Source organism: Lissotriton helveticus, chromosome 12 (genome assembly GCF_964261635.1).
Source record: "Lissotriton helveticus chromosome 12, aLisHel1.1, whole genome shotgun sequence".
Taxonomy (NCBI): Eukaryota; Metazoa; Chordata; class Amphibia; order Caudata; family Salamandridae; genus Lissotriton; species Lissotriton helveticus.
Window position 1 is genome coordinate 98,235,523 of NC_136073.1, and position 21,579 is coordinate 98,257,101.

Genomic DNA, 21,579 nt, shown 5'->3' on the forward strand with positions numbered 1-21,579 from the left:
GGTTGCATGATTCAGCCAGAAGATAATGTTACTAAAAAACCTCCCGCAAATGTAGTCTTAAAAAGCAACAAGGTGATACAATGGGTCATTTGTTAGACATCCAACAGTATTTTCCTGCAGTTATATTTCCCTTCAATTAACTTTATCAGGATTAATCATCAATAAACTTGGACACTGGATCATTATATTGGTCTACAGAATGAGACATGATTAAGCAATTTAGCATTATCAGCCACAAGAAGTGTCAAGGACTGGACGCTAGGAAGGTTAATCTGGATTCCTTCTTGTTTAACTGAGTTAAGGGCTACTCCTCAAATCAGTCACAATGCTGGCCTGCCCTAGATATATATGAGAAAGGTATAAAGGGTCTGCTTACATGTGCCTAGATTAGAATAAAAAAAAAACACAGCAGTGAAAATCTTGGTTGTTCTTGATTGAAATAACAAATACAGATAGCACAATACCACACAGAACCAGAGGTGAGAAAGAGCTACCACAGAACATCATCCAGACAGGAGTTAAGCTCGAAAGTGGGGCAAAAATCAGGGACAAAAATAGTCACAAGAGGGTGCTGAATTGACAAAAAATAAAGGCACTAATGTGTTACAATGCACCCATCTTTTTTTCAGAGTCTCCTTTTATATGGTCTAAATGGAAAATGACATAAATAGAAAAATGTGAACTCCAGCTTGGTTTTGGGAACTTCAATGATCACTGGAAAAACCGACATCTTGGGAAGAGTCATGTAAAAGGCTAGTAACACAACATCTTCAGAAAAGTAGTTTGAAAAAAGCTTTGGGTTTGATATTCCTCGTTCCATGTGATCATCCATGCCCTGGATGTTACCCTTCCGGGCTGGTGCTGCACGCACACTGTTTAGCTCCCATGATCTAAACAGGGTGACCTTGGCTGCAGAAATGCCAATGCAGACTGGGAAGAGAATGAAAGATCTTCTAATACTTATTGAGCACTGAAACTAGAAATGCACTGACTATGGTGACTAGGGATTTGCTGCCTTCCCATAGTTGTGCATCACTGCCTCAGGTAAGCTTATGGCATGAACATGACAGTATGCCTTCCTCCTGAATCTCCAGGTGTATCAGTATAGGACTGGATAACATGCTAAACCAATATGGTAGCATAAACTGAAAAGGCATTTTTAGAAGAAAGTTCCATGGGTAGACATTGCTTCCTTTCCAATTAATCAGAAAGTAAGGACAAGTTCAACACATTTCAGGAATCACCGATTTTCTAATAATTCTGGTTTTCCTTTTACCAAAGTTGGTAGAGATTCAAAAAGTTGCTGAGGATAAGGAAACAAAAACTATATTTTCCAGGTGTGAGTCACAGGCTACAAGGTGAACGACAAATAGACCAAAATATCAAAGTCAAATCTCTACTTTCAATGTATGGAAAAAAAATCGAGATAATACCCAAGCATGAACTCCAAAAGAAAATGGAGCAGAACTCAATCTTGACATCTTGAATTTAGATTCATATCAGCTTTCCATAACTAGGTGTCTTTGTGTCTGTAAATTACTCAACGTTTTCAGCAGATGAGACAAATGGATCAGTGTCAGGCAACAAAGTGAAAAACTCTCTGAGTAAATCTTTCCAAGCAGAAAATTAGCGAAACATCGGTGGCACTTCGAGTCACATTAATAAAAGAAAACTATTTAGTAAGTGGATAATAGACCCAGTGGTCCAGAAAAGCATTAAAGTAAAATCCAAAATACTGCTCCTGATTGCCCTATTGATAAAGGATGATAATAGAAGAAATGACTTGTTCATTTCCTAGTGCTTTGCAAACAGACCTAAAGATAAGTAAAAAAAAATATTGAGATCCTCTGTCAAAAATAATAGCATGAGGCTCACCATGAAGACAAACTCAATTGCTATAAACATATTGTAATTTCTCCAGCTGTAGATAATTTAGGCAAAGAAAGCATATGTGTTGTCGTTGAAAATGTGCCTTTTTAACCATTGTTACTTAAATTGTGTCTTAAATTGAAAGAACCATTAATAACTTAGTAGGCATTATATTCCATATTTCAAGAGTCACTGCTAAAGGCCACAATGTTCAAAAGGATTGGTACCTAACAATTTATTTTGAGCCCAAAAAGGATGTGAAATAACATTCTTTTTTTATTAGTTTAATTATACAATTTCTCAAAAATACAAGAGTAGTTATCACTTCTGAAATTGTTACATCAAGTAAATGATTAGGCAACAAGGGCACATACATAAGGCTCAAACCTCAACTGCAGTCGTTAGTGAAACAAGATGTAGAATATTTACTCATTCAGCAGCAGTGTCCCTTCTGGGCAGATCAACCCTGCTCTTGTATTTGTGCTTCTGAACTGGCATCTCCTTCAGGTGCAGGCTGTGAGCTAAATGAGTAGTAGTTTGCCCTGACCTAATGTATGTTCAATACGGCTCCCAAAATACATGGGTCTTGCCTTGGGGAGCATGAGATCAGTGTACTCCACTATAGCCATACAGCTGTACGCCATGTCCTTTAACCATGCTGCCTCCGTGGGAGCCACAGGAGACATACAGCACAGTGCAACCTATCACTTAGCCAGCAGCAAGGCCACTGATTCAAAGTGTCACATTGATTTGGGACCTTCTTTTGCCAATCCAAGGAGGGCAAGCTCAGGTGTGGAATTCAAAGAGACCTCCAACATGTTTGCCAAGTTAGCAAACACCTTTCCCCAATATAGGTTTAATGCAGGAAAAGCCAAGGCTATATGCAAAAAGGCAACATTCATCGCTTTGCATTTTTTACAGCAAACCATACCCCCAGGTGAAAATTGAGCAATACGTTTGGGTGTGTAATATAAGTGATGTAGAAATTTGAAGTCCATTAATTTGTGCTGATATGTGAAGGGGACAATCTTCACTTTAGTCCAACAATATTGCCAGGCCTTGTCTGGAATCAATCTCCCAAAATCCATTTCCCATGCTCTTTTATTTACATGTCAAGTTGTGGTTGCATCCGCTATGTCATGATGTTAATATGAAATTGTTCTGGTCTCTCCGATGTAGCTCTGTGTCAGAGTATATGTTACAGCAGTGCAGCCTGGAACGTACTTCCCCCTCGTTCCTAGAATGTGTGAAATGAAAAAAAGCTCTCCACCAGTTAACAAATCTCCCCTTTTCGCAAACCCAACTGATGCAGGAGAGCTGCTGAAGATTGATCAATTAGTGGCAACAGAAGGGGGTTGGTATCTACCAGCAAGAGTGGGGAGTATGCCATATCTGTGCACAGAAGGTCTGCATTGGCCCACCACGCATGCCCATAGTAGCAATAACATCCACCTCATACTGTCTCCTATGGACCGAACAATGGCTCTTCCAACTTTACCATGTGTAAGCAGTTTTTGTGATACCAATCTTGTGCGTGGACAGAGTTTGCACCACTAAATATTAAAAGGAGGGATCGGGGACTGCCAGACTGCCTTTGTCCAAGGGCTGCATCAGAACAGTCCAGCCTATATGTGTCTGTTTTCCGCACAGATCGATTTGGTAAATATTTGCTGTAATTGGCGGAAGAATACTTTAGGAAAGACCACAAGGACATTTGTGGATTTATATAAATACTTTGACAGATCAACAAACTTAAGGATGGAGATTTTCCCCAGCTTTGAGCGAGTCAAGTGTCAGACCAAAAATTCACCTTGCCAACTCTCTCATGTCTCCCAATACATTACTCTATATATTACTCCATCTGCCATTCAGCGAAATGGAAAGTTCCCTTACCAGGGAGTAGTACAGTATCACCCAAGTCGTATAATATCTCTGATGAGCAGATCTAAGTTCCCCACTGGATGCTGTAAAACCAGAATGATGTCATCCACTTATAAGGAGAGTGATAACGGACCCTCCTCCACATGTTTCCCTCTGTGGAAGTGAAACTCTCATACCCAGCACACCAATGGCTCAATAGCCAGTGCAGAGATCAGGGGGGATCAGGGGGGATAATGAAAATCCTGATGCTCTGATCTGTGATCTGCACACTTGGGCAGTTGGACACATGTAGAGTAATTCAATCAATTTAAAAAACTGTGTCAGTGCCCCAGCCTCCACAAGAGTTCTCACATAAAGTTCCACTCAAAGAAGTCAAATGCTTTCTCAGCATTTATTAAAATCACCACAGCTAGCAGCGTTAAGTCAATTCTATGCAACATGGCCATCAAAGTGCATAGGTTCAATGCCGTAGACCTCTGAGGTAGAACGCTCACTTGATCAGCCAGGACCAGTCATTGCATTAGCAGCTGAAGCCTCTGAGCCCAAATCTTGGCAACAATTTTATTGTCAATATTCAATAGTGACAGTAGTTGATAGGAGGAGCAGAGTTGAATTGTGGCAGTCTACCCCTTTCATTAGCCTCTCCATACACAGCAAGCAGCTGTGTCTCAAGCAAGTCCATATATTCATTATATAATTCCATTGGAATGCCATCGCAACCTGCCACTTTACTGCTATCCAGGGCATTTATTGCCAGTTGATGTTTTCCACTCTTATTGAGGAGTTAAGAATTTCCCAAATGCCTACCTACACTCATTCCATAGCTACTTTGCCATGGTATGCAGGGATCTCCGATTGAGCGTGTTGGACTTTGTTCAAACACAACTGTTCATAATAGTCTCAGAAAATCCCCAAATTATCTACGGTGAATATCTTCATAGCCCCATCAGGACCCCGAATACCAGCAATTTAGGTATGCTATGTATGTAATCTCAACACTAAGCTAGTGTTCTACCTGCGTGGTGCCCCTCCCCATGGCCGCACGCTCTTCTCTGTTTCCCTCAATACAGGGCCTCACATTCCACAGTGTCCTGAAAGTCCTCCAAGGCTTCCTATAAAGGGCCCAAGTAAGAGGAGTCATCAGTATTGTTGCAATCAGTCTGGAGTCTTTTGATTTTTCATTCAAGCATATCAAGTCAAGCAATCGTCAGCGTGGCCGCATGCACCCAAATTGAAGCAAGGGCCCTTGCTTCATTTTGGGTGCATGCGGCCACGCTGACGATTTATTCAGCTCTTTATGCAGATCTCTTGTCTTCCATAAAGAATTAAAGTAAAGGGGAAGGCTCTGTGCGACATCAATTTGCGCAGTAGATTAACAATTCATAACCGCCTGCATTAAACTGCGAGAGTTATTTGAGCTGAACCAACCGAAATACATTCAAGTAGAAGATTGCATATGCCACTTACTATACAGAAGGGCATTATCGATCGCCTTTTTTAATCATCAATAAAGTGTATTTGGAGGCTACAAGACCCCATCTTATCAGGGTTTTCCAGATATGATTTATATGTCCTGAGGATGGTCTCTTCAACTCAAGACTAGAGACCGAAACGTCGACATATACGCTTTGTCTGTTTAAATAATTGATCAACTGTGAAGAAGCGGACAAGCGCTTACAATTGTTATAGAGAGTTTTTGTTTGATTGTTATTCTTGAATCATTTTCTCCTATAACATTGTTATATTTCTGTACCCTTTTTAAAAAACAATTTATTTTTGGAGTATTAAATACGAACTTTTTCATACACACCTTCTCCCTCTCTTCTCTTTTGGATCACTTGCAGTGACCTATATAAATTGCATAAAAATTTGAGATTGTTGCTTTGCACTATTGGTCTTATACATATAAGGACCTCAAATATTGTTGAAATTCTATGTGAATTGTATAATAACAAAACCCCTTGAAGGTATTTCTACCCTACCATTGTGGAATCATGGCATATATTATTGAATAAAACACGAACATTTTGTCATACCATGTGAGGAAATGCCCTCTTTCTTGCATGGTATGCGACCACTTTTTGCAGAATTGTTGATGTCCTTTGACTGAGTGTGCCCTGGGATTCTGCTAATCAGATACCAAGGGCCTATGTTCCTTCCCTAAAACTGCATTGAAGCCTAAACCCAATTGGCATCATTGACCACGTCAGCCCCTGGTAAATGGTACCACAGGTACCTAGGGCACTGTGACCAGAGAAGGCCTCTAAGGGCTGCAGCACTTATTTTGCCACCCTTAGAGGACCTGTACCCTGACACTCACACACTGCTTTTGCAGGCTGCATGTCTAAGTGCAGAACAAAACAAAGAGTCGACATGGCCCACAAAGCACTGCCCTGGCATACATCAGTCTCCCCTCTAGCCGGGTGCCCTATGCCAGTGGTGAGGGTACAGGTGCATGAGCCCTTTGCCCTTGCGGTGCCCAAGCCCATTCCTGGGCACTGTAAGTGCAGTATTGCCAATAAGAGTATATTTTGCTGGGAGTCTGTCGTTATGAATGCCACAGCACCATGATGTCTACACTGATGACTGGGAAGTTTGGTATCAAACTTCTGAGCACATCAAACCCGCACTGATGCCAGTGTGGGATTTAATGTGAAATGCACAACATCTTAGAGATACCCCTTGAAATTCAACCAACTTTTAGTGACCTGACTGAGTGGCTGCTTAGGCTGCCACCACCAGACATGTTTCTAGACCCCTGGGTTGAGAGCCTGCTGCACTTGTGGGCCTGAAACAATGCACATCTTGGGACGAGGTGCCAAGCCTCCTCCCCCAGGATCGGCAGGTTCATGAAGGAGATGCTTCAAAGGCATGCAGCCTTTGTGAGCCTCTCCAGACCATTTGCTCCTTTCAGCAACTGGTCCCTACTGGTTCTACCGCCCACTTTGGGCGGGAGAACCGGCGGGAAAAACAAGTGAGGAAGGGAGGTGTGCCCACCTCTGCCAACTCCACCCCTCAGGTGGTGGAGGCGAGGTGAAGCACAACCTTGAGTCACCGCCATCTTGAGGATGGGGACCCAGCCAACCAGGGACAGGCTCCCGCCTCCCTCCCCCAGGAGAGTGGCAGAATAGGGGGTGTACCTACCTGTATTGCCTCTAAATCTAGTATTTAGGGGGCACCCTGATCCTTGCGTTCTCAGATTAGAAACAACAAGAAAAGAAGATAAGAAGGACTGAAGAGCCATGCGGAGCTTACAAGGGGATGACGCCCACTGACTTGGCCCCAGCCATACAGGCCTGTCTCCACTTGGACCTGCTTCCGTGAAATCACGGCATGTCCTCCAGCCAGCAACCTCACAAACCCCGGAGGACCTGCCTGCCTTCACATCAAGGTCTCTAGCTCCCGAGAACACAGGACGTGTTTAAACTGTAGCTTCTGATGTCACCCAGAGACCGCAAATCCAGCCCACTCTGTACCCGCCGACCCCGGCCTGAGCTCGAGTGAACAAACACCAAGAGGAGTTCCCCCTGGCGATCCTGACCCGAGATCTGGCGACCCCTGACCTGCCTCAAGCCTCCAGTTTATGCCTGCAGCCTCAATCTGGAGGACCCCCTATACCGCGACCAGAGCGTGAAAGAAAATCTGACACGAAAAGTCACCCCTGCACCAGAGGCCCCACAGCTTTGTATGACCAAACCAGCAGTGCCTAACCAACCCACGACATCCCAACTTACCACTCGAAGTGGTGGTCGCACCCGGAAGGTCTTCGTCCCCGAGCCTGCAGCGTTTCTTCAAACCAGCAAAGTTCCATAGAGACCCACAGGGCACCTGACATCGTAACGGCACTTTGCACCTGGCCGCCCCAGTGCCGCTGAGGGTGCACTTTCTGCGCTTACTTGTTTCCCCCTGTGCCCTGACCTACACCCCAGGAGCTTTGCTCCAACAGCTGTATGGCCTGCTAGCCAGCAGCCACCAACTGGAGACCCCCCAATCCTCTATAGGATAACATTGGGCCTCAACACTCTGCACCCAGCCACCCTAGTGCCGTTGAAGGTGAAATCACAGTGACCCTGGGAGACCCCTGAGTCTAACCCCAGAACCTTAACTCCCCTGCTAACTGATAACCTGTTTTTCTTCCATAGAATAACATTAACAATTCTGTTTCGAAAAAACAACTAAGTGTGGAGTTTTGAAAACTTTAAATATTCCTTAAAAATCGTAACAATAACCTAAGCGCATTTTCTCAACTGTTTACAGAAATTGTCTCAGTGCTGAATCTAGGCATCCAGCACTGAGTTAGAAAAAGTATTGTGAAAGTTACTTGCTTGCAATTATTGAAAAAGCCCATTCATTCGAATGTACTATACCTGCCAAGGGGTCCATTAGGATGGCGGGCGGATCCCCCCTGTCAGGCCGGCGGCGGGGGTAATCCATCCGCCATCCTTGCAGGAATAACCCCCAGCCATATTATTATGGCTGGGGGGTTCCCTAGGGATGGAAAGACCGTCGACCGCACTTCCGGCCCGGTCGCCTTGTGACCGGGACGGAAAAGGCTGCAATATGGTGGCGGTGTCTGTTTGACACCGCCAGCCATATTGCAATGTGCGTCGGGGAATGCCTTTCCGTGGTGGCACTGCCTCCATGGAAAGGCATGCAGAGTCTACCTGCGAGGGCCCGTTGCAAGCCCCCAGGGACTCCGGGGGGTGGGGGTACCTACGGTACCCCCCTGCATTTTAAAGAACAACATGGCAGGCACTGCGTGGAGCCTGTCACGTTGTGCTTTGAAATGCACAACATGTATTCTTAGCATTGCGGCGGGTGGTGCTTTCAGCACCGCCCACCGCAATGTTAAAAATACAAGATGCGCCTGCCACTGTGGCGGGCGCATCCTAATTTTCCCCACGGGACCCCAGCCCTTAAGGCGGGCGGTCCCTTTCTACGATGGGATAGCGGCGGACAAAGTCATCCTCATCATCCTAATGGGCCCCTAAGTGTTGCAATCTGCTTCCTTAACTGTTACCAAAACCAGTACAATTTATACTGCAATTTTGAACTATGTTCAAACAAGTAAATTATTACTGCAAAGTATTTTTATGCTTATCTGTACCAGGATTGTTTGGTTCTAGATATAAAACTACATTATTTTGTTTATACATAAACAATTGGCCTAGAGTTCAGTTCTTGAGTGTGTGAATTTACTTGCTGACTGAGTGGGTACATAACATGCTTACCACTGTCCTCTTATGCTGCATTACTGCTCGACCAAGCTTCCACTTTAGAGAGTAATCGTCTATCTAACTTTAACCTCTGCCTACCTCTGGAGACCCTTGGACTCTATACACACTGTACCTATATAGAGCCAGTTTCTTACATTCCATAGGTGTCTAAAAGAACAATTCAAACTACAGGATGAGAAGGGATTTTAGTATGATTTTAGGTGTGATATCTGGATAGTGGTAAGATAAAGCACCAGTAAAAACATTCTTTAAATCAGGTGTATAAGTAATAGTAAAATTATACGGGACACAGAAAATGCTCATCTAGCTTATCGACTCCTCCTACTTTGAATAAATCAGTAAACACAATATCTAATTATGAGTTTGAAATTTAAATGGTTTCCTGGTGTACGTCAAAATATGTCTTCATACAGTACAAACCATCTTAGGTTTTAGCTCTCTTTCAAGAGCTGAATAATGTGTTCACCTCCTGGCAAGAGGCATGAGACCAGTAGAAAATACTGTATTATTATCCATCAATATCTTGCAATCACAGAAAAAGTGCTCCCACAGCTCTTTCAAAGGCATAAGCCTCTACAATGAATGCTGTACTGCTTTCTTAAGGGCATACCATTGGAGTTGAAATCAGTATTTTTTAAAAATTATATTAAAGACCTTTTCAATTTTTAGCATCCCAAAAAACCCTTCCTTCATATTTTCCTTCTTAAATAGTGTTCTTCTTTAACATTAGTAAGTAAAAGCTATTCAAATTTGATGAAAACCTTCATCAGCCTTCTCTGCCTCCAGCGCTGGGAGGCTAATTTTTGGGTGGACTGTCTAATATAACAAAACATAACATAACATTGGGTCAATAGAATGGCATTCAAATAAAATCCATTTTACGAATACTATCCTCCTTAAATTGATATTTTCTGATGTTCTTGCTATCCAATCTTTCTTGGTTGCTCATACGTTTAGTAGAAAAAATATTCTTCTACCTGTGGAGATCTCTGCATAGGAAAGGTATGAGAGAAGGATACAAAGATCACCAACTGTAGATTAGTGACTAGCATTTTGCATTATGTGAGTACTATTACTGTAGTAGAGTCTCACGTAATACAAAATTCAGTTTGTGAATAGCTTCACTGTTTTTAAAATAATAAAAATGCTGAATTACATTTGCATTTCATTTAAAGTGTTTAACTCCAAAGATTCTTCTTGCTACAATTGAATATAATTTTCAATTTAACTATAAATGTTTTAATGTGAGATGACAAATCATTGCCATGCCCAGAACAAATTATGTCAATTGTAAATCTGTTCACTTATGGAATTCTGAAAAGGCCTTCAAGACTTGGCTGTTCGAATGATATAGGGTGAAAAGCAGCACAATATAATTCCTGACTGATTGATTCTACAGGATAGCAAGTACCATGGTGGTTGCTTTTTGCATGGCTTCGGAAAAATAACCACATCTTTAAAAAACCTCATACAAAAATCTGATTTCAGTGAAGTTCATAAGGATGACTTGCAAAATGAACCCAGGTAAGGAACCAAGAATTCTATGATTCTATTCTTCAAAATAATCAATGATAGTGTGATATAAATTTTAATGTTTGGCCTGGGCATAAAGTCGGTGCAGATGAAAGGAAGGTTTATAAAGGAATGAAAATATTGATTCTTAAGATCACATAGTTGATTTATTGTGCAATCGTTTCCTGCTTCTTTTGATTGTGCATTCCTTGAAGAAATGACTACTTCCTCTCTCCCATGAAAGCTTGCCGGCTTTTTGCTAAAAGAAATGACATTCGTTTATCTGTTATACATACACCACAACCACCGCCAGAAACTGCCTCCAGTGAAAAGAATCAGTTTGAGCAAATCTAATATGGATAGTCATATAAGCATACCTGAGAGATCCCTGAAGACCAAAAAATGGCATTTGTGTTAATTTGGAGAGTCTGTCCTCCAGGGGCACTGTAGTCGTATAATCCAACCGTCACTTGTCTGAGGTTACCATCAGGGTCCAGTTGCCAGTTTACAATATCATACTGAGCACCAACTTCACCATTGTTATTGAAAAATATCTCTGCCCCCACTTTGCTTTGAAACCTCACATTCTTAAGATAATGGAGGAGCTAGGAAGAGAGATAACCAAATTAACACAATTTGTGGATGATTTAGATATATTAGCATAGTTATACAAATAAGCGTATCTATTCTAGCAAAGGTCTGATTTAAGATTATAAATCTTCTATAGCATGATCTTTAACTCGTAGGTAAACTGCTAGTGGAATTACTCTACAATATTGAGAATAATTGGGGGTAAGTCAGCTAGGGAATTATCCACTGAAAGAGAATCCTCCAATGTGGATTTAGCATTTCTCCATCCAAGGACATCCTTCTGAAATACAATTCTATATTAATCCATGTCAAATATAAGCTTCTACAAAGTTCATCCATTTTCATTTAAAAAAGCACACTGAAATAAAAAGATTGGTAATGGACTTCTGTCCTGCATTTTATTATTACTTCCCTGCTCCTAACCTAATGGCAGAATTGCATTAATTTATGACATCTGATGTCAGATTTGCATAATAAAAATTGATTAGGGAATTACTTTCAACTTTATTTGCACTGGAAACTTTCCCTAAAGTAACTCAAAGTAGCTCAAGCACTCCTTTGTTTGAAGAAGGTATACCATAGTTTTTGATGGCAAGCGCTATCTACTAACATTTGTAGACATGTAGACAATGTCTCTTAACTTTTCCAACATGCATGTATTCTGTACTGTACAACACACTTCCACTGTGGGAAAATATTTAAACTATGTCTGTGTGTGGAATAACTGGAGGTGTTTTACGACAATATCAAGTTGCAAATATTGTCTTACCATAATATTGTGTCATTTATATTGTGATATCCAAAACATTGTCTAGAATATCAAAGGTATAAACATTGTTTTTAAGTGCTGTACTTATTATCACTGTTAATAACATCAGTGTATATAATATATGTGTACATAATATAGGTTTTCTATATCTGTGTACTACTCTAACCATTATAATTGTATTATTCTTTTATTTAGATGTTTAAATATTTTAGGAGAAGAATATTGTTTTTGTAGGGGTATCGGGTGGTTAGGTTTCCGGAAAAGCTTTTTATATTTTATTATTTTTTTAAATGAAGAATTTTTTGTTATTCGTTTGTTAGTCTAATTTTCAGTTTGGTATTTCAGTGGCAGGAGTTTGGTTTTATTGGGGAAAGTGGTGAAAAGCGTACAAACATTAGTTTTACAAATATAGATTTGGCCATTTCATTTTATTTCTTTATATATTATTTTTGGTACACTTTTACACTAATTGGTTTTGTAAGGTTTATACAGAAAATGATTTACTATTTTTTTTAAATTGCAAGAAATGTGTTGAAATATTGTATATTATATTTTCTGTTTTATTGATCAAATATATATATAACATTTTGTTGTGCTTTTAAATTTTTATATTTTCGTTTTCTTAACAAAGTAATTTACAATTCAAACTCATTTTATTGTTGTGTTTTTTATTTTTAAAGCAAATGTTTAATTTTAATGTTGATGTTATTGTTTTTAAAGTACATTCATTTTGAGGTAATTCTTAAAAGAATAATATGTTAAGCTATATATGTAATAATAATATTTAGATAATATTAAATAATTTAAATTAGATTTTATTTTTTTAAACATACTTTTTTAAATTTTTTATTTTACTAAATTTACTATATTACAATTTGGAAACAAATTTGCTGCATTTTTTATTTAATTTACTCTGTTTTTAAAATATGTTTTTCTTTGAGTGGTAATAGTAAATATACCCCACGAAGTCCAACACTTTCTGCAGATTAATTTCGATTGGAGCAGGTATAGTATATCTTCTACCTTTAGTGTCCACCACTTTCCCCAGTATAGTTTAGACTACAATGGGAATAGCACATTAATTCCCCTCAATGTCTAACATGTGCCCCAATGTAGATTAGATTGGAAAGAGAATAGTAAATGTTACCCCTTCAATGTCCAACATCTTCCCCAATTAATCTTACATTGGAGTGGCAATAATAAATATAACTCCTTCAGTATCCAACACTTTCCCCAATGTACCTTAGATTGGAATGGGAATAGTAAATCGAGTCCTTTCAATGTCCAACGCTTTCCTCAATGAAGCATATGTTGGAGTGGAAAAGTAAATCTAACCTCTTGAATGTCCAACACCTTACTCCTTGGCCCTTAGATTGGATTGGGAATAGTAAGTGTAACCCCTTTTATGTCTAATTGCTTCCTCAATGTTGCTTAAATTTGAGTGATAATAGAAAGTCTAACCCCTTCTACCAAATCCCTTTTCAATGTAGCATAGATTGGAGTGGGAAAATAAATGAACCTTCATTTTAGTATAAAGCTTTTCCATATGTAGTTTAGGGTGCACTGTTGTGGTATTATCAAAAGTAGTTTTGCCCACATTCTTTTTTTTTACTTTACTCAACCTTCTACAGTAGCAGTGATATCTTTGAAGACATTATTACATTTTTAATAATTCTATTGTTTTATTCTCTATTACATTGATTTAATTTTCATTGTTATAAATAAACATATATTTGTTTAATATTTTTGCTACGTGTTAATATTTTTACCTTTTTAACAAAACATTCTATACATGTATTTTAACTTTTAAATATTGTAGCATTGTTATAACACTTTTTACACACGTTTTGATTAAACAAGACATATTTTTCAGAAAAACCTTTTATAACAGTTTTACAAATATGTGCTGTTTTATACTAAGTACCATACATTAATCAATATAAATATGTGACAACCTTAATATGCTTTATTTTCTACATTGGTATGTTTTTGCCATTTTCATAACATTTTTAAGAAAATGTTTTCCAAAATCAGAAAGTTAATATTCAAGTTTATTATTATGCCCAGATTTTCAATTTCTGGAGATTGAAACAAATGAGCAAACAATATGAAAGCTGAAAGGACCTGGTGAAAAGACTATGGGGAAACAGGCAAACAGAAATATCAAGACTCTATTAGAGCCTATCAGGCTAACATTAAAAAAGCACCAGCAACCTATTTTGAGGAGAAAATCTATTGCGCTGCCAACTCCCCCCATGAAACATTCCATATTGTAAAAACTCTCCTAGAGCATTACTCCACCAGCCCCCCTCTGGGACCGTCACCCTCATGGTATAAAGAGACCAGCCTTGATTTTTTTCAGAAGAAAATCCAAGAAATCTATGCCATGTTCACCATTCCTGCCCTACTTGTATTACTAGCCTTAAAGTTGACCCGGCAGTTTTTATTAATAACAGCCTCTTGGAATTCCCTATCTTAAAACTTTATACAGTCTCACAGAGATCCTGAATCAAGTCAAATCTTGCTCTCCCAATGGCCTGGCCCATCCACAAATCTTAGCCATAGTTGTGGACCCTATATTCTCCTCGCTGCTTGAATTTGCAAACCTTTTTCTTACTATGGGATGTGTCCCACAGGCTTGGAAAAATGCTATGGTCAAAGTACTACTAAAAAAACAAACCTGGATCCGTCGGTTGTAGGAAATGACCGAACACCCATCTCCCTCCTTCCAGGGATTAGTAAAATATTAGAAAAACATTCCAAGTAGACTCCATTGGAATGTCTTGAAAGTCACAAAATATTGCGCTTAATCCAAATTGGATTCTGACTGCTCCACGGCACAGAGACTGCCCTCTTGACAGTAGTTGAGGAATACAAAAGACTGTTTTATTGGGGAGGTTCAGCATCTATTATCCTGCTCAACCTAAGCTCAGTGTTTGACATAGTAAATTATGACATCCTTTTAAATAGACTGCTTAGTGTTGGAATTTCTGGAAGAACTGTCTCCTGCTGTAAGTCCTTCCTTGAAGACAGGACCTTTCAGGTCTTTGAAGAAGGTTGCACATTCGACCCCCTCCTTCTAAAATTTGGAGTACACTAGGGCTCATCCTTGAGCTTAACTCTGCTTTATGAGTTAGTGAAGCCACTCACAGACATCATCATCCTCTGTAGGATGCCTACTTGGCAATTGTATTGCCCCATTGCCTGCCTCTTTTATGTAATTTTGTTGTCATTTTTTACTGGCTATATATCATTGCTGTTCGCCCACAATTATCTGAAGACTGGAGCTTCACTTCTACAGCTGGGAGTGTAGAGGTTTCTAAGGGCTACTTCCATAGTTCCATTTCATGTGGACTGAAGGTGTATAAAGAATATACATGGAGTGTAGCACCCTCTAGGGGCTTGATCTATGGTTTGGTTTTATGTGGTAAAAAAGTGTCTCTCTCTAGGATCTGTTGCATTTTCTGTTACCTTAAAGAAAATATTTAAAAAACAGACAAGTTGTGTTCATTCTAAAATGCTTTATTGATATAATAATGTTGACAGTAATTACTACTCAAGGTTAATATTTATTGATAATAATAATTGCATTTATACATGAATAATATTGATTATTGCATTTAGACACAAAATGGTGGTGTTTTTATCATGTAGTTTGTTCTTGTAATGTGATGACCGTTCATAGAGTCAAGCTCGATAGCGCCAATAAATATGTTATTTAAAGTGATGTCCCCCTATATTGTGATGTGTTATCTGGTATAGGTGGGGGAGTACTGTGATTTAGGGGGTCATGACCCTTCAGGGGTCAAATGTGATTTCATATTGCCATCTAATGTGTATTCAATGTTACTTATGTATGTAGCTGTAAAGTGAGGCATAGTATTTAGGCGCGTGTGTAATAAATGCACTTTTCTTTTTTTTGAAAAAGCACAAACTGGACAATAATAATGTGTGCCAGTGAATAGTGATTTATAGCCCACACCACCTACCCTGAGGGGTTGACGTTTGTAAACAGAACAGTGCAGTCTTCAAACGCAAATATCATGATTCTTTGGTAGTGGATAGGTGTTTGTAGTGGTATGCTCTTCTGTTACTAGGACATTTAGGGCCAGATGTAGGTCGCCCAATACCGGTCGGTAATGGGCGAAATTACCGAATTTCGGCCGTTACCGACCGGTATTGGGCTATTTAGATGTAGGTGGCATTTTTTTAGGATTCGGTATTTTACCGAAAAGGTAATTTAAGGATTCTGTAAAATACCTAATTCTTAACATACCGATTCGGTAAATTACCGAATCCAGGATGTAGGGAGCACTCAAGTTGGTGCATTCCTCAGTTAAGGATTCGTTATTTACCACCAACTACAAGTTGATGGTAAATAATGAAAACCTTTAAAAAAGCATTTTAAATTTTTTATTTTGCTTTTCACACCCTGCCACCCTTCAATGTTTTCCCGGTATTTACCGATTCGGGAATTGCCATTCATTCCTATGGGCCTCCAGGTATCTACAGTCTGACCGGCAAATACTGGGAGAAACACACCTTTTACGTTTGAAATGGAATGCCCATAGATGTATGTATAACTAAATATATGGATGAGTGGCTGAGTATACCACAGCATGCAAAGAAACATCACATGGAAACAGAACATCAATGCACTCAGAAAAGTATGTCCACATAAACATGTGCACTGGCACCAGGGCCACTCCTAGATTCAATGTTTCCCCAGGCAGAAACTGGATATCTGAAATGCATATAAATAACACAAGATGTCATGTCATAGGAAGTCACATTGCAGGAAGTGACATCATTTTCCATAATTACCCTGCTATTGTTCATACACAATTGCAAGAAACACTTTATCTAGTCTGGATATCTTAAAATTGGACAACTATATGTAGAAATCCCACTTTAAAATGATGTCAAAATATATGGCTGATGTACCAAGAAGCAATACAAAACATCCACCCAATTAAATGGAAAAGCTCAATCTCACATCTTACCTGATGCACCAATTTTTGATAGATCAATACATGACTCTAAACACCAAATTGACTAATACAGTCCAACGTGGCCTGCCACTTCCCCACCATCCTAATCGTGCAGTCCCACATCCTGTGTTGTGATGAGTAAAACAGTGTTGGAGCAGGCATCTACTAAAGCTTTCACTCTCCATGATCTCAGCCTCACCGCAGTGCAGGTAGCCAGGTCATCATAGGGAGTCACAACCAGCATGGGATGTTCAATGTGTCAGTAATAACAATATTTGAAGGAACAAGCACATATTCAAAGCAGGACTCAGACATATGAACCCTTCCATAAAATCCATACAATGCACACAGGTCTGCTTTCATGTATACCTTACTCAAATACAATGGGCCACAACTATCTTTGGGACCCCTATGCTTTGTCTAGCCAGGTGTACACACCCCTGGTGGACCTGTGGCATTCTTTCACCACTGTTCACTGAGGCGAGCCTGCGGGGCATGAGCTACGATACCTACCTGTAGAATCATGAAAATTATATCAAAATGTCCCACTTGGAGTTAAATGTTCTCAAAAAGGTCTAAAGTAATACGAGTCTACACAGAGCAGGCTTCGATTCTGCAGGCACATAAAGGATAGTTACTTTTACAAAACCTTGGGAAAAGAACATACACAACTCAAAACTAGGACAATTTCTTACATACAAAATAAAGAGACAGGGAATTGCATTGGATGCCATATGGCTCCTGCACAAGAGCCACAAGACATTTCAACATCCAAACATATCTCTTAATTTCAGCTCATTATCATGTCTTGGGAACATGTACGGATGGATGAAAATCATCTTTCGTCAAGCAGGCAATGCAGATCCGGTCAGCAGGGCATAACAAACATACATCATTGAGTCAAGTATACCACAAAAGGAGCATATGGTACAATATTTAACAACTCCAAAAACACAACAACCATCACAAGATAGATGAGCACAGAGGGATCATGGGCATTTAGAAGGTCAGCATCCCATATACCTCACAGTCCACTCATAGGGGGTCAGACTGTGGCCTCTAGTACAATAGCCATTGTCATTAGTTGACATTGTAGCATATGTGAATTCTAAGAGAACCCCTTCCATGTGATTGAAGGAGGCAATGTCAGGCAGACACATGGCAGAGTAGCTGCCTCATCTAGCCATGTCCGGACCACCTCTGATAGGTCCTGACCCTTCAAGGTCCTTCACCTAATCCAGTGGCTCTACTTGTGCATCTTGTAAGTCCTGTAACATGTTGTCCTACAGCTTAGCTATTGCTAGCCTGTGGAGGCACTCAACTTACTCCCTGGGCTGCACAGTAGCCTAACCCTACCCCATTAGAGACGGCTGATACAGAGAAACTGCGAGATGCCAGCAGGATCCCCACAAAGCCGTCGGCTGTCCCACAGTTTGTCCGTATCGTCGGAGGTGCTGGACGGAAATCTGAATCCACTGCTCCTGTTTTCCTAGGTTTATCATTCTGACTTTTTTGGACTCTCCGGTGTGCCTATCCTGGGTTTCTATCTAAAGAGTTTTGTGGGTCCAAATGAGGGATATCTATCTCTATTGACTCTGCAGTGTTGTAAGGCTGGGTCCCACCTTTAAGGTCTCTAAAACCACACCCTCCTGGTGGAGGAACACATCTGTCCCATAGAAATTGATATGGGCCCTGAACCCATTTTTAAGCTTTAAAAACGTTGATGTTCAGCCGCCATTCCATCGGTCATTGATTCCAGGCGCGTCCTCCCACATTTTGCACATGATTGTTGCGCCCTGAAGAAGGTGAGACCCATAATTGTGTCAAACAACGAAACGCACGTGGGCACTGGAGTTCTGCTTGTCAACTTGCTGTTGTTTCTTGTTTCCCCCACCTTCAACTGTTAATACAGTTAGAAATAGAAAAAATTGGAATTTAAAATATGAACTGTATCATCAAGTGATTTCTTGCTTCATGTACTAACTTTATTGATCATATGTATTCAATATATGTTGACATTACAAGGATCATTTGTCCTACACTACAAAAAGGGGGGACCTGTTCATGTGTATACTTTGATATTCAGTAAATGCGGAACCCTATGGTTGGAGGACGTACAAGTATGAGTGAGTATGTGTTTGCTTGTTTGAACAAATGTGTGTGCGTGATATTCGATGCACTTGGATTATTGTAGTGTCATTGTCACTATATTTAAAGTGCAATATTATATTCATTAAATAAATTTTATACTTTTGGTACTCAATGGCTTTTTGTACCATACTTTGGAAGGCCAGTTTCTTCATGTCCGTGGCATGATATCAGTGACTATTAGCACATTGTGACTTTGGACACACGCAGAGTACTGTTGTTATTTGTTATGAGTATAGTCTTGATTTCCCCTGTTTTCTCTGCCTATTTTTCGTTTCAAAGAAAAGCCAAAGGACATGATGGACTGAGCGTTGACAATAAAAGCACTCACCCCCAGTCAACTGATCTGGGTTTAATCCATCACCATTCTTTAGCCCACTCTGCCACCCAGGTTCAGACATGGCCATATGCAAATCAGTCTGACCATGTGCCTCATGGGAACAGTCCAGCCCGAACTGCGAAGCCATGCCTTCCCTGGACCGGAAACAAGCTACCGAGGACCGGTTTCTGACATTTCAGCCGTTTTCAGCCCGGCTTGCTAGAATCCAGTGGCAAAGTGAGCAAGGGACTCACGTCTGAGCATACCCTGCCAACTTATGGCAAACAAAGAAAAACCAAAGGAAAGGATGGACGGAGCGTTGACAATACAAACACTCACCCCCAGTCAACTGATCTGGGTTTAATCCATCACCGTTCTTTAGCCCACTCTGCCACCCCAGTTCAGACATGGCCATATGCAAATCAGTCTGACCCTGTGCCTCATGGGAACAGTCCAGCCCGAACTGCCAAGCCATGCCTTCCCTGGACCGGAAACAAGCTACCGAGTACCGGTTTTGGAATTTCAGCCGTCTTCAGCCCGGCTTGCTTGAATCCAGTGGCAAAGTGAGCAAGGGACTCACGTCTGAGCATACCCTGCCAACTTATGGCGTACAAAGAAAAACCAAAGGAAATGATGGACGGAGCATTGACAATACAAGCACTCACCCCCAGTCAACTGATCTGGGTTTAATCCATCACCGTTCTTTAGCCCACTCTGCCACCCCAGTTCAGACATGGCCATATGCAAATCAGTCTGACCCTGTCCCTCATGGGAACAGTCCAGCCCGAAATGCCAAGCCATGCCTTCCCTAGACCAGAAACAAGCTACCGAGGATCGGTTTCTGGCACTTCAGCCGTCTTCAGCCCGGCTTGCTTGAATCCAGTGGCAAAGTGAGCAAGGGACTCACGTCTGAGCATACCCTGCCAACTTATGGCGAACAAAGAAAAACCAAAGGAAATGATGGACGGAGCGTTGACAATACAAGCATTCACCCCCAGTCAACTGATCTGGGTTAAATCCATCACTGTTCTTTAGCCCACTCAGCCACCCCAGTTCAGAAATCAGTCTGACCCAGTGCCTCATGGGAACAGTCCAGCCCGAACTGCCAAGCCATGCCGTCCCTGGACCGGAAACAAGCTACAGAGGACCGGTTTCTGGCATTTCCCCCTTTTGTACCGCTTTGGCCGCCATAAGTGTGGCAGGGTATGCTCAGAGGTGAGTCCCTTGCTCACTTTGCCACTGGATTCAAGCAAGCCGGGCTGAAGAAGGTTGTAATGCCAGAAACCGGTCCTCGGAAGCTTGTTCCCGGTCCAGGGAAGGCATGGCTTGGCAGTTCGGGCTGGACTGTTCCCATGAGGCACAGGGTCAGACTGATTTGCATATAGCCATGTCTGAACTGGGGTGGCAGAGTGGGCTAAAGAACGGTGATGGATTAAATCCAAATCTTTTGACTGGGTGTGAGTGTTTGGTTGGTTCAGATGCTCCGTCCATCACCACCCCCTTTTGTACCGCTTTGGCCGCCATAAGTATGGCAGGGTATGCTCAGACATGAGTCCCTTGCTCACTTTGCCACTGGATTCAAACAAGCCGGGCTGAAGAAGGCTGTAATGCCAGAAACCGGTCCTCGGAAGCTTGTTTCCGGTCCAGGGAAGGCATGGCTTGGCAGTTCGGGCTGGACTGTTCCCATGAGGCACAGGGTCAGACTGATTTGCGTATAGCCATGTCTGAACTGGGGTGGCAGAGTGGGCTAAAGAACGGTGATGGATTGAACCCAAATCTTTTGACTGGGTGTGAGTGTTTGATTGGTTCAGATGCTCCGTCCATCACCACCACCTTTTCTACCGCTTTGGCCACCATAAGTGTGGCAGGGTATGCTCAGATGTGAGTCCCTTGCTCACTTTGCCACTGGATTCAAGCAAGCCGGGCTGAAGAAGGCTGTATTGCCAGAAACCGGTCCTCGGAAGCTTGTTTCCGGTCCAGGGAAGGCATGGCTTGGCAATTCGGGCTATACTGTTCCCATGAGGCACAGGGTCAGACTGATTTGCATATATCCATGTCTGAACTGGGTTGGCAGAGTGGGCTAAAGAACGGTGATGGATTAAACCCAGATCTTTTGACTGGGTGTGAGTGTTTGATTGGTTCAGATGCTCCGTCCATCCCCACCCACTTTTGTACCGCTTTGGCCGCCATAAGTGTGGCAGGGTATGCTCAGACGTGAGTCCCTTGCTCACTTTGCCACTGGATTCAAGCAAGCCGGGCTGA

The 21,579-nt window shown here is 41.2% G+C and overlaps 1 protein-coding gene across 1 annotated transcript in view; it reads right to left on the reverse strand.

The window, feature by feature from the left end:
- The window catches only part of LOC144797938 (extracellular calcium-sensing receptor-like), a 202,033-nt gene that overhangs the window by 79,838 nt on the left and 100,616 nt on the right, over window positions 1-21,579 (reverse strand). The window contains exon 4 of the mRNA XM_078668742.1: window positions 10,877-11,104. Coding sequence (XP_078524868.1) covers window positions 10,877-11,104 — 228 coding nt within the window. The remainder of the gene's footprint in view (window positions 1-10,876; window positions 11,105-21,579) is intronic.